Below are 16236 nucleotides of genomic sequence, written 5' to 3'. Positions count from 1 at the left end.
AGGTCTTTACTTGTAAACATTTTCATTAGGTTTTTTGTGGTGCAATTAATGTATTTTTACCAATCAGTGTTTCCTTATCTCGTTTAGGCATCTCTGGCTTTGGATCAGTTCCATACTAAGGATCGTCCAAACCGAAAGCAGCACTTTTATCTCAACCACGTGGAGTTACAGAACTCGGGTCAGTGTGATGTGCTTGGCTTATCTATCGTAAAGTGACTCAAGAGTTAAATCTTAAACACACATTCAAGTATCTTATTAACAAAAATATATCTTATTTGTGTATCACTGTAGACTGTAGCTGTAGATCCTCAAATCATCTCTGAATTGGTGCTGACACTGTCCCTCTTTCTGGAGGGTGGCTACTTTTTTTTCCCAGGGTCCCTGTGTGTGTTGTAAAGTAGTCACCGCTCCAAGCTAACTCCAGTGATGGACTACAATCTCACATTTAGTTTATCAATTTGTATTGAGATTGTAGTCTATTACATGAGTGAGCATGGAGCTTTACCGCCTGTCGATGTCAGCAGTTAAAAGCAGGAACAGAATCACTAAGGTCCGGGACAGACCTGCGCGTTCCGGGATCGCGCGGTCCTGCACAATGCAGTGGAGTAGGTAACCAGCTACACTCCTTACCGAAACAATAGTAAACCTGCAGAAGCAGGTGGGTGCTTGTAGCGACCCCGGACGGCACAGTGAACTACACAAAAGTAGCAAAATTTGTCGCCAGCACACCAATGAGAAATTCAGCAAAAGTCAATTTAATGACAAATTGCCATTCAGTTACAATCGCTTTCGGGGCCTCAAGGGTACCACTTCATCAGGCTCAGAATGACTGATGAAGGGGTACCCTTGAGGCCCTGAAAGCGCCTGCACAATGCAGGCCTCGATTGCCCCGCGGCCCCATTGATTTCAATGAGGTGACATCCGCGCCGCAATCGCAGAAAAAAGTACATGTACCTTTTTTGTGCGTCACATGACTCGCGGCTGTTTTAGCCCTGTGCGACTGGGGTGCCATTACAAAATAATGGCACCCACAGCGTGATCGGTGCACAGCTAGGCGACTCCTGACCACACGGCAATCCACGTGGAATCGCGCACGATTGCCGCACGGTGAGGTGTCGCCTAGGTGTGCACCAGCCCTAAAGAGACTACTCACCTACGGCATTGCTAGCTTGATGGCTGAAACTTGCTCGCCATTCATAAAGCATCAACATACTGACAAATTACTGGTTCAGCCTACAATGGAGTGAGTGATACCATAGGAGCGGGTTAGTGATCCCTTTGTTCTCTGTCACTGGGGAATTTCTGCTCAAGTACAGTATCAGCAGAATGATGTGGACGCTAGTTTAAGAAATGCTCTTTTCAGAGACCCTGTTATTGTATGGCTTAGTCCTTTATGGCTACTGTGTATCTGTTGTACTGTAATAGATGGGGCTTCTCTAATACTTTTTTTTTTCACTCTAGGTTTCACAGGAACACAAGCCAAATCTCCAGTACGTGTCTTCCAAAAGTATAGTAGATAAAAGATGGAGCTTCCTAGAAGAAAAAAATGTTGTGCATATCTCATATGCTTTCTGATGAGACCTTCTATACATTCATTTTCAGAGTCTTGTCACACTTGAAATGGGGAGAGCCAGACAAAGTTTAGGGCTGGTTCACATTTTTCTAGTGCGTTTATGCATGTTGCTATAAGGCAGTCTATTTATTTTGAACAGCGCGTTTCTGTTTTATGCTGTTTTATGTATGCTGTAAGGTATTCCACAGGGGTGTGTTGAACATCTTCTCTCCCCTGCCATGCTCTATGGTTCCTCCCGTCATCGTGTACATCATGTAGTAACGTATGAGCCGATGGGAGGAACCACATCACGAGTCAGAGAAAGTAGGTGTTCAACCTGGACAAAGCAACGGGCAGGAGGTGAGGGGAAATCTTCTAATGAGGACATCTGCCAACTGTATTATATAGTTTAAGATGGAGTGTGGCAGGGTTAGAACATCTATCAGGTTTTTATTGCTGTCCCTGTCCCCTTTGGGGAGATTGAACTTCTCTCTATGTTATGGGGACCATTGTCACAGACTCAGAAGGTGATGGGATATACAAAATTTTATGGAACAGGAGGTCAGAGGAAATCTTCCAATGAGGACTCCTGTGAGGAAACCATTGAGTGACAACTAAGAGGGGATTTTTCCTAAGTTTGGAGAGATTTCCTCTCACTTACTGTTGTGGAACAGCGGCAGCAATAAAAACCTCAAAATTTATAGAGAGCACCAGAGGAAATTTCTGAGAGTACAACATCTTTTAATACTAATGTTTGCTAATAAAAAAAGAACCATAGAACAGCGCGTGCCACCAGAATCAGTTGTTAAACCACTTGCCTCTGTTATTAATCAACCCAAACTGAGCCCTGCTTTCAAGCTCACCAAATATTTTAAGCCCTGATGATGGGGTTGCATCAGTGCCCTGAAACATGTTGGCTGTTTTACGTTTCTTTGCTATGAGCATACACTAATTTTAAGATATAAAATCTTTGGTTTGGCACCTTTTATTAGATGTTTCACATGTGAATCTTAAATTCTGGGTCCCCTAGATAAGGAGCACCCTGTTTTTCTTGACAGCAGCCTCACAGGAACTACTGTGCTCTACATGAACTTTCTAAGGTTTCTAAGAGCTTAGATCGACCTGTGGCACTTTGGCCGGTGTCCTGTCTAGCTCACTGACGTCCCTGGTTGCCAGGAGCTGAGCAGGACATTGTGGCTGGTGTCTCGCCCAGCTCCTGGCAACCAGGGACGCCGGACAGAGGTACCGTACAATTACTCCCCTCCCCAGTAACATGCGCCGCCAACTTCCAAATCCACATCCCACATCCAGACCCACATCTAGACTCACATCTAGAAGTCCTTATATGCTACATCCAGTCCCACATCCAAAAGCCCTAATATGCCACATCCAGACGCACATCTAGAAACCCTTATATGCCACATCCAGATCCACATCTAGAAACCCTTATATGCTACATCTAGACCCACATCTAGAAGTCCTTATATGCCACATCTAAACCCACATCCAGAAAGTCCTTATATGCCACATCCAGACCCACATCTAGAAGTCCTTATATGCCACATCCAGACCCACATCTAGAAGTCCTTATATTCTACATCCAGACCCACATCCAGAAGCCCTTATATGCCACATGCAGACCCACATCCATACGTCCTTATGTGCTACATGCATACGCACATCCAGAAGCGCTTATGTGCTATATCCAGGCCCACATCAAGAAGTCCTTATGTGCTACATCCAGACCCACGTCAAGAAGTCCTTATGTGCTACATCCAGACCCACATCCGCAAGTCCTTATTTGCTACATCCAGACCCACATCCTGAAGTCCTTATATACCTTTCCCCTCTGTGTGATATCAGCAAACCTCTCTGTAGTAGTCCAATACACTCCCTGTAAGTAAAACCTACAGCACTTCAATCAGCAATGCTTGCAGTGCAGGGTCCTTGACTGCAGCATACAGCAAGGAAAGGATTTTTGCACTGAGGCCAGGGGGTGGCGAACATGGAAAAATATGGGACTTGGCTCTCTTACTATTTTGATGCACGTTAATGTCATTTTTAGTATTTGCACCAAAGCTTCAATTGGGCTTCTATGACATTTTAGCAGTTGGATTTACTTAACTGTGCCCCCAGCAGACTTCTCATAGATAGGATTCATACACATGAGTTTGTCACCTGATCTGGCTGGTTTTGTCCTGACGGGTGACGGTCATCTCAGATCTTTGAGTAACTTTATTACTTGCTGTACATGATAGCAATTCAAAGGATAAAAATAAAAAACAATGATAAAAATGAAATGACGGTCCCTTTTGCACAACAGTATTTTCCTTCTGAATCAATTAAAAACCAATTTCCTGATGTGTTTTTAATATACAATATCTATTTTGATGTCTGACGCCGTGAACACATGCCCTTTAGGACACAGCGGAAGGACTAATGGGAGAAACATTCCATTTAGTCTGCTTTTAACCCCGCTTTCCCCGCTAATACCAGTAAATCATCCTAAATGAACTGGGCAGAGCGGTTGCCAAGGCGGAAAGATTTTTTCAGCATTGTTAAACTGGACGGCAGATTTAATTAGTTTCATTAATGTGTCCATGGCCGTCAAATTCAGCAGAACGGCCCCGTGGATCCAGGGCAAAAGAGCTAATGAGTTCTTGCCACGAAGAAGAAAAATTTTGTTCATCATCAAGAAGATGAATTATAACATTGTCAGCAGATGCTGTACCATAGAACGTCTAATGAAAAGCCTGCGCTGGACATTTTTTTGGGGGTTGTTTTTATATCAGGCTGACTAAACCAAAAGACTATTTTACAGCGGGCACATGTAAACTAGACTGATGGAGGTTCTAAAACTTCCAGTATGAAGGTCTGTATTTAGACATCTTGCTGCCCCAGGCACTGGAATTATTTATGACGCACCCTTGTAAAGCTCTAGGGCTGCAACTAATGATTGTTTTCATAATCAATTAGTTGGCCAATTATTTTTTTGATTAATCGGATTTAAAAAAATTAAATTTTTTATTTAAAAAAAAATACACAGATGCAGTGTTACAAACATAAAGTTTACTTCAGAATAAAACTGCATGCACAATTTTTGCAATCGCACCACACTGGAACACAGGCCATTGCAGTACCGCACGTTCCAGTGCGGATGATCGCACTGCGGGCACGAGGTGCGTTTGGGGTGCATTAAAATTAATGGCACCTCAATGCAAATCCAGCAGCAGAATTTGTCAGGTTGAAACGAAAAATTACTTTTTACCCATTTTAAAAAAAAAATATTGTATCTATTATATTAGATATTTTAATAAGTTTCATGGATTTAAAATAATGTGAATTGAAAAACTCCAATAATCATCAAGCATGAATATTGGCCCAAAAATGTTTGCTCTCACTCTGGCGCAGGCGGCGACACCTGACTTGTGTAGCACAATCGTCGTTTTCATACATAGGTGAACCCGACTTGTGTTTCCATTAGTATGCGTGCGTTCGCGGGGTCGGGGGACTTCACTTTTTTTTTTTTAACTTCCTGGCTATCACATGGAGGGCTCACAAGTCCCCTATGTGATAGCACATTGGAGGTGACAGGTTCTCTTTAAGGTGACATCAGGGGGTCACCTTTCCACTGGCGAGGCTGGAGGGAGCAGTTTAAGAGCGATCGTGAGTATAACTTTAACTTTAGCTTTAAATAAGCAAAAGCAGCATTAAAGTTCTGCATTAAGCTTATTCAAATGTGATATTTTGCTGTATCATGAAATTTTAACCTCTTGAACCGAATGATGTTACTGTAAACTGACTAGCTCTCCTCAGAGGCATCCCGAGCCCAGGTGTCACCTGGAGCAGGTACTGGGTGACACCCTTCCGTGACATCATCGTGCTTGCGCGGCCATCTTGGTGATTGACGCTGGCAGAGAGAGGAGCGTACGTTCACACGGCGGGATAAGGTATGCCTTCAGGTCCCCTCCTCTCTCCTGCAACTGTCGGGCTCTCGGTCCATGACATAGTGCCCAACTTTTTAGAGGGGATGACACCAAAATGACTGTCAGTCATTTTGGTGTCACCCGTTCAATGGTGTCACCCAGGTACGGGCTGCACCCCCGTAGTGACACCACTGGCTTTCCTCTTTTTTATTTGATAGTTATTTAAATCAAGCTGATCTTTCTGGCATGTTAAAAACAAAATACTGATTCCTAAGGAACGCGCCTTCTTGAATTGGGGTCAGATCTAAGCCTTAAGGACTATGAGATTGGAAGCTGTCTCACTGGCAATACCGCTACGCCACTGACTGAGAATTCATCATCCGCGGCATTCGCAGGTGGACCGTACGTGATGTGCGTGACGAATGGCAAGCGTGAAAATCTGCTGAAACTAATATTATCTCTTTGTCATGCTTCTCCAGCTGGAAGTCATTGTGCAGGCCCGACAGCTAGACATCATCATACACCCTGTTATCCAGAAATTAATTGAAGTAAAGTGGAAGTTTTTTGGCAGGTAAGCCCAGAGACCATTTTCACTGATCTAACCGGCTGTGCCTGCGGGCAGAGCTCCCTCTCAGCTGTCGGAGATGAAAGCACCCACTGTGTTCTGTTTCCCTCGCAGAAAGCATATCGCTATTGCGCTGTCACTGAATCTTCTATTCATCTTATCATGGACGGCACTGGGGATTGCTTCTTCGCTGCCGAGAACAGAGGATGCCCCTTACAAGTTTCCAGAGGTACGTCATGGCATGTGCGTGGAGGGATTACATTACGCGGTGCACAGGACTAGGAGTGGAAATTAGTATTTCCTACACAAATTGGATTATTAAAGCTCCTTTCTGAGCAAAAGTTATATTTAAATATATTCCTGATTGGCTACAAAGGATATACATCTATTTTGGGGGCACTGAACACCTTTGAAAACCCTGTTATCATCTTACAAAAGTAGCAGTGACATATTCACAACATTGCACATAACATGTACCTAGAGGGCTGAGGGAGGTCCCACCCACTACAGACTGCCTTCATAAAGCTACAGGAGGGGGCGGAGACAAGACCAGTCACTCTGCATAAGGAAGAGAGTAGCAGTGGTCTTTATTACAGAAAGCACCGCAACATTTAGTGTGTCAGATGCTCTTAATTGCCTAGAAGTAATAGGCATATCCTTCAGCTCTCCACAGAGCAGCAAAGGAATCATATGTGCTGCTAGGGACTGGGAGGGCTACATTTCTATCACAAATAAACAGTAATATTTTTCCTAAAAGCTCCACCAACATTAAAAAGCCATTCTTGAACTCCTCCCCAGTGAGTTTGCCTAGACTGAGAAGATGTCATCAGTCTGCTGCAGGCAAGAGGAAGCATTTCCTCAGTCTCCTCTTCCCTAGTGATCAGACTTCAACATTTTCGGGGCTATTCACAAAGCTGCCGATGGTGCCTAGTGAATAACTGAGCCGTAGCGAAGTGAGATGAACAACGTTCGGCTATTCACTACGGCTCAGTATGGCTGATTTCAGCCGTACATCAGCTGAAATCAGCCGTACATCGGCTGCACTTCGGCAAGCCGAGCACGCAGGGCAAAAGTGCAGAAGGACTTCGACTCGGCAGTTCCAACATCTGGATCGGCTGAGCCGAAGCTCCAACAGCTCACTCGCTGCCGTTCGTCCCTATTCACATAGCGTCCGAACGGCAGTGAGTGAATAGCAGAATGCCGCCGAGTGGCATTCGGCTCGGCTTTTCTGCTCGGTACCTCCGAGCAGAATAGAAAATCAATGAAAATAGTTTTTTTTTTAAAGAAAACGTTGAAAAGTTATTTAAAAATGTAAATAAATTTAAAGATTCAAAAATAAATAAAGATTTTTTTTAAAGAAACAAAAATGAAAAAACAATTGGGCGGAGCTAGGAGTTATAGCTAGCTCTGCCCAACTGTTTCCTATTGGCCAGCACCTGCTAGAGTTTTCTATCAGGTCCCAGCCAATTAATTTATAACTGGGCTTATTGTTTAATGGCAGTTCAGCGTCCCCAGTTCATTTGGGGACACTGATCTGTCATTATAACTGGGCGGAGCCAGCGTTACATCACGGCTGGCTTCGCCCAGCTGTCATTTGCGGAAAGACAGGCCGGCCATCGCCGCGCTGTGGGTGTCTTCGGCTCGGCTGAGCTGCTCAGCCGCCTTTGGCAGCTGTAAGGGCTATAGTGAGTAGCACATACAACAGCCCTTCAGTTCGAAGAGAGCCGAAGGATCAGCCAAAGCTACGGCTGGATCCTTCGGCTCCTTTGTGAATAACCCCCTTTAACTTTTGTAGCAAGTATTAATGTCTGAGGGTGCAGCACCTGTCATTTGTGTGAAACATTTGTGAACAAAGCCAAGAACTACACAGGCACCAAGATTTAAATGATTATATAATCTCTGAGTCAGCATCTCAGTCCAGGAAGTAGATCTTGACCCTAGATGATGTTTAAACAAAGATGGTGCCATTCTTATGGGGTTAAAAGCAGATGAAGGCATTATCAGGGGAAGTACTATGATCCCTGAGAGAGGATATAAATACTTGGAAGTGTTACACTTGTGAAAGAATGTATATACATGAAATTATTTGCCCTCCATTTTGTTTTCCATCTTGTCTTTCTCTTTTGACATTCTCTTTCTGAAGAAATGAAACTGTAAACAAGTACCAGTTTCAGCTAAAACTGACCCCTTCTGAAGGGGGTTTTGTAGATAAGGTTAAGGTGCACAAGCAGTCAGAATTATGATAATTACAAAGCATATAAAGCAGTGTGCTAGATAAACTTTAATACTTGTAAAACTTTAGGAATTGTTTTTGAACTGAGACTGAGTGTGTGTCAGTTTGCATTCCTCACATGATCACGCTAAACAAAAGGGCATTTATCATATACAACAAATAACCTGTCAAAGACCCACTTAAAGTGACATTAAACCCTCAGGTTTTTAAACATAAAACAATACTGTAATGTGCGTCTTACTGTAATCCATGGTTGTTTCCCTTCTCTTTGCTGCTCTTCCTTTTAAATCTGTATCTGTTCTCATGCTGGGCAGAACTTCTGTTTTGCAGCAGACTGCCTTGTCTCAGGAATGGATACACGGTATAAGTGTATCCATTTGTATAGGTTTGTAATCTGAGCCAGCACTACAGGAAGAGGCCCTGAGCTAAAAAGGGAAGTTCTGCCCAGCATGAGAAGACATGAGGATTTAGAAGGAAGAGCAGCAAAGAGAAGGGAAACAACCATGGATTATTGTAAGGCACACATTACAGTATTGGTGTATGTTAAAAAATCTGAGGGTTTAAGTAAGGTATACATGGATAGATTTTTGCATGAACGTTCGTACAAAAAAATCCTGCCGAGACATTCGATAATGCCATCAGAGACTTGGTGATTGTCGTTCGAAATTTCATTTGATTTTCCTTTTTATTGAACATTTGGTTTTGGAATGAATAGAGTTTCACGAATGAAACCCACATTCACTTTTTTGTTTCCAACATGCTCCTTCCAATTTTTTCATCACTGTTGCCGAAATTGATCATCGACTTGACCCCATCAATGATTAGAAGGTCGAACAAACCTTCCAAAATTGATTTTGTTCATTTGAAATTCTAACCGTGTATACCCTGCTTTACACAATACTGAACATGCATGCACTTTACACAAAAGAATATATCTGATAAAGGCACATGGAGCGACATTCATCGAACAAATTAGTGACAAATTTAAACACAAATCAAGCTGCCTGTGAGCTAGCGAAGTCTATGCAACGGTTTTTATGTGTATTTGCAATCCTCTGCACCTGTAATCCTGATCAACCAATTGTGACATACCATATACTCCCAGTTATCCGTTACCCATGGGGATCGGCAGATGCCGGATAACTGTAGTCTCTGGTTGCTTTAGAGTTAATAGTAACTCTCAGGCCACCCTGCCACTCTACCCCCCACTCCCCTTGGCTGACCGCCCTCCCCACTGTGGACCCAGTCATCTTCCAGCAGGTGAATGTAAACAGTGAGCAGGCAGGGGGAGCAGTAGCCAATAGCAGGTTGGATATTGCACCCCTCCACTGAGCAGAGGAGTGGACCTGAGAGCGACCATTCTCTCTCAGATCCGCTCCTCTGTTCAGTGGGCAGGTGCAGTAACCAACCTGCTATTGGCTTTTGCAGTTTGAACTAGCCAATCGCAGTCTGGTTATTGCACCCCTCCACTGAGCAGAGCGGCAGACCTGAGAGTGAAAGTTCACTCTCGGGTCCTCTCCTCTGCTCAGCAAGTGGGTGCAACAGCCAGCCTGCTATTGGCTATTTTAAATTGCAATAGCCAATAGCAGGCTGGCTATTGCACCAGCCCAATGAGCAGAGGAGCGGACCTGGGAGAGAAAGTTTTCTCTCAGGTCTGTTCCTCTGCTCGGTGGGTGGGTGCAATAGCCAGCCTGCTATTGGCTATTGTAATTTGAAATAGCCAATAGCAGGCTGGCAATTGTTCCCCATTGTTTACATTCAGCTGCTGACTGCGGAATCTAGCCACGGCTGGCAGCAAGATGAAAACAGAGAATTTATTCTGTTGCAGTGCTACTTTAGAGCAGCCCAGGGAGGAATTTAAGACTGAAGCTGCCTAATTATCATGAATCTGTCTGATAATGTGACACCGGAATAGAGGAAATCCCATATTTTCTGCTTCTTCTCTAGGACATTTGGAGACTTATCCTCATTGTTATTGCACTGGGCTTAATGATTTATCAGATTGTGGAAGAATTTAAGGAAATCTTTCAATCTGGGAAAAAACTGAAGCTCTGGAAAGAATGGAGGATGAAGGAATTGGAGAAAGACCTCAGATATTGTCATCCAATGTGGCCAGAGGTACATTGTTAGGTGTCATTGTTGTAATGTCAGCATTTCCAACAATGGGTACTTAAAACCCATTAAAACAAAACTCAAGAAGACAGAGATGATATACATTAATGGGAGACATTTTATCTGTCAAAGAGTTTGTATTTTTTTCTATTCAGTTCTAAGATTTACACAGCTCTGCCAGACAACACAGCCCTTGCTGCTCTCTCTTTCTATCAGCATGTTCCTTGCATTGAAACACACCTGATTGGCTCCTTGTGCTGCCTCTCGCTCCCCCTCTTCGAGCTCTGCTGCAGAGGGAGGCTGATACCAGGTCAAATTCAGACACTTACAGTCCTTGCATATAAAAAAGTACAATTAATAATGTATTCATGACTACATAGCTGTATTAATTTAGCATTTTATGTCTGCCTGGAGTTCAGCTTCAAAGTAGAACTGTGGCTAGGCCATGGACATGAAAGTTTTGCATTATCTTAACAAGTAGTAATTAAGATTGAAAGTGTATTTCCACTTTTGAAACCAAATTGGGATACCACTTTTTTATATTTGTTACATGTTCCCAATGATATAGCATAGCTTAGAAAAATAATAAGAAATGGCAGCTTACCGGTTTTAGATGTCCTTTGTGCTAACTCAGTGTCTCAAAAATGCTGCTTAGTTCTCAATATCTTAAGGGTGCTAGGGGGAGTTTTGTTTCAAATAATTAACCCTGTCTTGCAGATTTCATTATCTCATGTAAACCGGATGAGCAGGACTGTCTATCCTAATAAACCGTTAAAGCCCTGAATATATTATATATTAATGAGGGGGAGCTCAGCCTGTCCTCAGTCTTTCTATGGGGACACAGAAAAACTTGCATAGGTCTGCTAAATGGAGATATCTAAAAGGAAGGAAATATTTTTTATTTTTCGGTATGTTGTGTGAATAAGAGCACATAACAATAGGGATGCACAGATAGCAAGTACCGTACTCGGTTCAAGTACAAGCACAGATACTTCTCCAGCTCCAGGACTAGACTAGAGAAAAACTCAAAAGTTAGGAGTCAGCTGTCATTTGTAAGGAGCACACGGAGATCCTGGGATTTGTACATCTTTGTTTTACTGTATGATTTTGTTTTTATAAATATAAATAAGTAATGCATCGATACCAGTTTTCCAAGTACAAGTACTGATACTTGTCCAAGTCCTCACAGATACAAGTACTGATACATTTTTGTTTATTGTCATGTGACAGTTTTTCTAAAACAATACAGACTAATGATTTCAGGACAGTGGTGGAGCGCCAGAGCCATGTCCCAGCTGCAACCATTGCAACCCTGGTACCGTAGTTCTCGTGAAAATGCCAATTATCGGCACTGGTATCTGAAAAGTATCGATGCATCCCTATATAACAAGCATATAGTGGGGGTTTCTCAATTTTGACTGCAAAAGAGGAAATACACTTGAAAACAAGCGCTCATTGATCTCTGTAGCTGCACTCACTGTGGAGAAATTCACTCCCAAATTTCACAAGAGATGTAGTGAAGTCGTTCAAATTAGGTCTCAGCACTCTGTTCTCCGCCTCTTGCTGTGCACCTGCTCTATGTTTACATTACAGACTAGAAGGATTCTTGAGAATTCACGAATGGCAGGTTCACTATGGATGTAAAACGTTCACCTGCTTACATGTATCACTCCCTTTCGATCTTGCGATCAATGTTTCTTCTTAGAAACACTGGTTCCACAGTGGCTAAACATTTAAGCTTCAGTGTAACTGCAAGGGTTAACTTTTTAAGACCCTGGAGTTCAACTTTAACTTTAGACACTGTATTGTTAGAATGTCCTGTATAATCTTGTATAATCATCTTTATTTCATTTCATCTGCAATGTGCTGGTTTAAAAAAAATGTTATTTTGTGTTTTTTTTTGGAGCCCACATTGTTGTCTTTTCGATACTGTAATTTACTGTCGTCTTTCAGGAAAAAGAATACTTGCAGAAAAGTGTGGAGGATCTGGAGAGTAACCAGCTATCGTATTTTAAAGATTTCTGGTAGGTGACTCCAAATCTCTAATATTTCACAGTGCAGCCTGATATTATGGGAACGGACAAGTGTGTTCATCCCTGCGGGGAGTAACCTGACTTGTTCCTCAGAGCACTAATGTGCTGTGTGAAAGCCTTAATGGAAGTAGTATATTTGTCCTATAATTGGCGGTGATAGCCACGAAGGGTAGACAATGTTACACTGGACTCATAGCTCAGGGGGACAGTGTAACAATTCACTCCGTCCCAATCAAGGTCCGGCTTCATACCACTGCATCGCTTTGTTAATATGACTGCTGCATAAAGAGATAGGAGAGAGACAATACGCTCAATAGATTTATGATACGCGTGAGAAACTGCAGCTATAATGCATTAAAAGAGAAGCAGCTCCTACTGTTCAGTTTGACTCGCCTAAAGTGTATCTAAAGGCAAAACACTGCAGCTCCATACTTCCCAACTGGCCCTCATTTGGAACCAAATCCCTCTGTCATTTTCTTCCTCAGTTGTCCTTCCTTTTGGTTTGATGTACAGATATCTATGAAAAGATTCTATTTATCTACCAAAAATGTTATTCTGCACTAGAACCTTCATATTATCTCTTAATTATGTTGTTGGTTGTTTTGAAAAGTCAGAATAAAGGAAGCGTAATGGTGTGAAATAAAATCAGGGCTTAACTGGTTATTTGTGGCATAAATTCTCAATGGTCTCCATAACTAGATTGGGGCAGGGGTGTGTCCATTGCCTAAATATATTATGCTGGAGGGGGGTCCCTCTTTCTCATTTCAGAAAGTTGAGAGGGATGCAGCTCCCCAACAATTAGTAGGTCTTCCCCAAATTCCACCCCTTATTCTTGGCAACCTAGTTAGTCAATGTTTATGACTAGCTGGTACCCGACAAAGACAATGCCCGTATGGCTACTGAGGCAGTAGTGGTCACTTCCTATGAATAATTACATAACTCTACTTACAGATGGAACCACTGATTCACAATCTGGTACACTGCTGATGGTGACCACCATCAAACTACTCTCATATGTTAATTCAACCTTTTACAAGAAGATCAGACAAGATCTCCTAACTCTCCCATTAGGGTAATCCTTCCTATCATGAATCAAACTGCCTATGGCAAAATACTGGTCTACTCTGGTTATTCAATTCCTATATCACGTGTATGGAGAGGGGAACCTCATGGGGCCCCACATACATCATATTTTTTACTGTTTACAAATTTCATATGCCACTAAAGTCCAGTTTTGAGCAGCTGGGATTTTTTGCTCTCAGCCGACTCTAGAAAAACCCCTTCTTCATGAAGATACATCTAAACTGGGATCTAGATATTCATCTGATCAAATCTCAACCAAATTCCCTAAATTTTCAAAAAGCTAGGTCAGGGGCGTAACTAGAAATCACAGGGCCCCATAGCAAATTTTGTATGGGGCCCTGTGATTTCTAGTTACAACCCTTGCAGAGCCCACCTGAGATCCCACACAGCCCACCTGAGAGTGACCCTGCAGAGCCCACCATAGACTATTTCTGCAGCGTCTCAGGTGGGCTGGTCACACCCCGGCACACCTCTTACCTGTCAGGCTTCTGTGTTTTTTTTAATTTGTCAGGATCTGTGAATGCCAATTGGCATCGAGCCGGCTGAACAGCCGTCTCCTTGCTGATTGGCTGGGAAGTCGGCTTTCCAGCCAATCAGCATGGAGCCGGCTTCCCGGCCAATCAGGAAGCCCGGATGCGGGTCAATACTTGCCGACTGGCTTCCTGATTGGCTGGGAAACCGGTTTCCTGGCCAATCACAATCGGGTTCGGCGAGTACCGAAAGCAAAATATCGGTACTTATACTCAATACCAAAAAAACGGTATCGGTGCATCCCTAGTATTATATTTTGATGTTGTGTCTATGCACATTAAAATATATTTTTTTGTAAATTCTTTATTTAAAGAGGTATTTTTTATTTTTGACGACATGGAGTATTGAGAGAAGGCGGACCGGGCCACCGTCAGTGTAGGCATGATAGTGGGGTGGGAGCGGATGGTCGGGGGGAAGGGGGGTGAGCACCAGGGTAGGCTTCAAAACGGGTAGCCCCAGGTGTATAGGGCTCCGGCACTGCGGATCACCGCGAGTAGCGGCTGGAGGATCCTGCGCATGTGGAGGGTACGGCGGGACAGATCCGGCAGGATGGAGATTTCCGCACCATCGAAGGTAAGCGGGCCTTTCTGCCAGGCCCGGCGCATGATGGTTTCTTTTTCCGCGAAAAAGTGGACGCGGCATAGGACGTCTCTGGGCCTCTCATCTCCTTCTGTCCTGGGGTTCCCCACGCGGTGTACACGATCTATCTCCAGCGGGGAGTCCGGGGCCTTGTCCAGGATCGTGTTGAGGATGGCCGTCACAGTTGGGCGCAGGCCGTTCGGAGCCGTGGCCTCCAGGAGCCCCCGGAGCTTGACGTTGTTGCGCCGGGACCTATTTTCGAGGTCGTCCTGCGCAAGTATGAGTTCCGTTAGGCGGCGGTCATAGGAAGCCGAGCCAGATTCTAGGAGCTCGACGCGCTGGGTTAGGCTCGCCTGGTCGTTGGACAGAGTGGAGACCGCAGCCTCTAGGTGGGAGACGGATCTGTGGATGGTCGCGATGTCCTTCTTCAATGCAAGTTCCATCTTAGAAACCATGGCGGCCATGTCTTGCATCGTGGGCAGGGGGAGCAAGATGGCAGAGATCTCGTTGTTGGAGAGGGAGGAAGGTTGCAACGGCGTCAGCGTGAGTGGTAGGCGAGGTTCCGCTATGGGGCTGGGGCATCGAGGCGGAGTAGAGCTCTGCAGAGGCATATGATCTCCGGTTTCCGTGACTGCTGGCGAGGCCGAGGCCTCCCAAGGGTCAGGGGGTGTAGTAGGCCGCAGGGCCGTGTCGAGTGTCCCGGGGGCCATCGGGCCTTTAGAAGAACAGCGGGTGGAGGTGGCTGGCGTGGAGAGGAAGCGCTGAAGGGATGTCTGAGGGCGGTTGTCTTCGTTAGAACGGAGTTTGGTCTTCTGCGACATCAAAAAAGAGGGTTTGGGATGCCGTGATCAGCTGAAAAGTCTCAAGTGGTAGCAGAGCTCAGGCAATGTGCTTCTTCACTCCGCCATAGCCAGGCCACGCCCCATCCACATTAAAATATTTACGTATTCTAAGCAATCAGTAAAATCACTTCAGATCAAGCACTCATTAATCTCTGTAGCTATAGATATCGTGGATAAATTTGTCTTCACAACTCAAAAAAGAAGCTCTGAAATCACTGATCCTCTCCCCGTGTCCTCTGGCAGCAGAAATTTGTAATGTAAACAAACTGCAGATGCTGTAACCAACTAAAACCAGATTTCAGAGTCTCTGTTGTGTTCTTTAAATATCTTTGAGGATAAATAAATAAGGGTTTTAAAATGTAGCCCTCATTCATACAGGAATCGGCTGGCACGTACAGCTCTGTGCTGCGTGCGGGGCCGTACGGAGCAGCTCCAGTGAAGGACAGTTGCTGCATGTGATTAGTACGCAGCCCCCATCCTTCTCTAGGGGACTACGCGGCCGTACGCCCCCCTACGCTCACCCGCCTGGCACGTCCGTGCAGATACTCGTACGCTGACGGGATGAATCTTGTCTGCGTCCGAGCCAGGAAACATGCACCCCTACGAACCTGCACTTGAGGAGAGCGTAGGGGGGCGTACGGCCACGTACTCCCATAGAGAAGGACGGGGGCTGCTTACTAATCACACACAGCACCTGTCCTTCCCAGGAGCTGCTCGGTACGGCCGTGCACGCAGCATGGAGCTGTACATGTGGGTCGATTGTCGTGTGAATGAGGACAT

The 16236-nt window shown here is 44.4% G+C and overlaps 1 protein-coding gene across 1 annotated transcript in view; it reads left to right on the top strand.

The window, feature by feature from the left end:
- The window catches only part of LOC108789433 (transient receptor potential channel pyrexia-like), a 92026-nt gene that overhangs the window by 26921 nt on the left and 48869 nt on the right, over window positions 1–16236 (top strand). Inside the window, exons 8-13 of the mRNA XM_018559457.1 lie at window positions 88–178; window positions 1462–1490; window positions 5958–6049; window positions 6158–6272; window positions 10224–10394; window positions 12342–12412. Of these exons, the coding sequence (XP_018414959.1) occupies window positions 88–178; window positions 1462–1490; window positions 5958–6049; window positions 6158–6272; window positions 10224–10394; window positions 12342–12412 (569 nt within the window). The remainder of the gene's footprint in view (window positions 1–87; window positions 179–1461; window positions 1491–5957; window positions 6050–6157; window positions 6273–10223; window positions 10395–12341; window positions 12413–16236) is intronic.

Source organism: Nanorana parkeri, unplaced genomic scaffold (assembly GCF_000935625.1).
Source record: "Nanorana parkeri isolate BGI_ZX_2015 unplaced genomic scaffold, ASM93562v1 scaffold397, whole genome shotgun sequence".
Classification (NCBI taxonomy): Eukaryota; Metazoa; Chordata; class Amphibia; order Anura; family Dicroglossidae; genus Nanorana; species Nanorana parkeri.
This window is presented reverse-complemented; position numbering and strand designations above follow the sequence as displayed.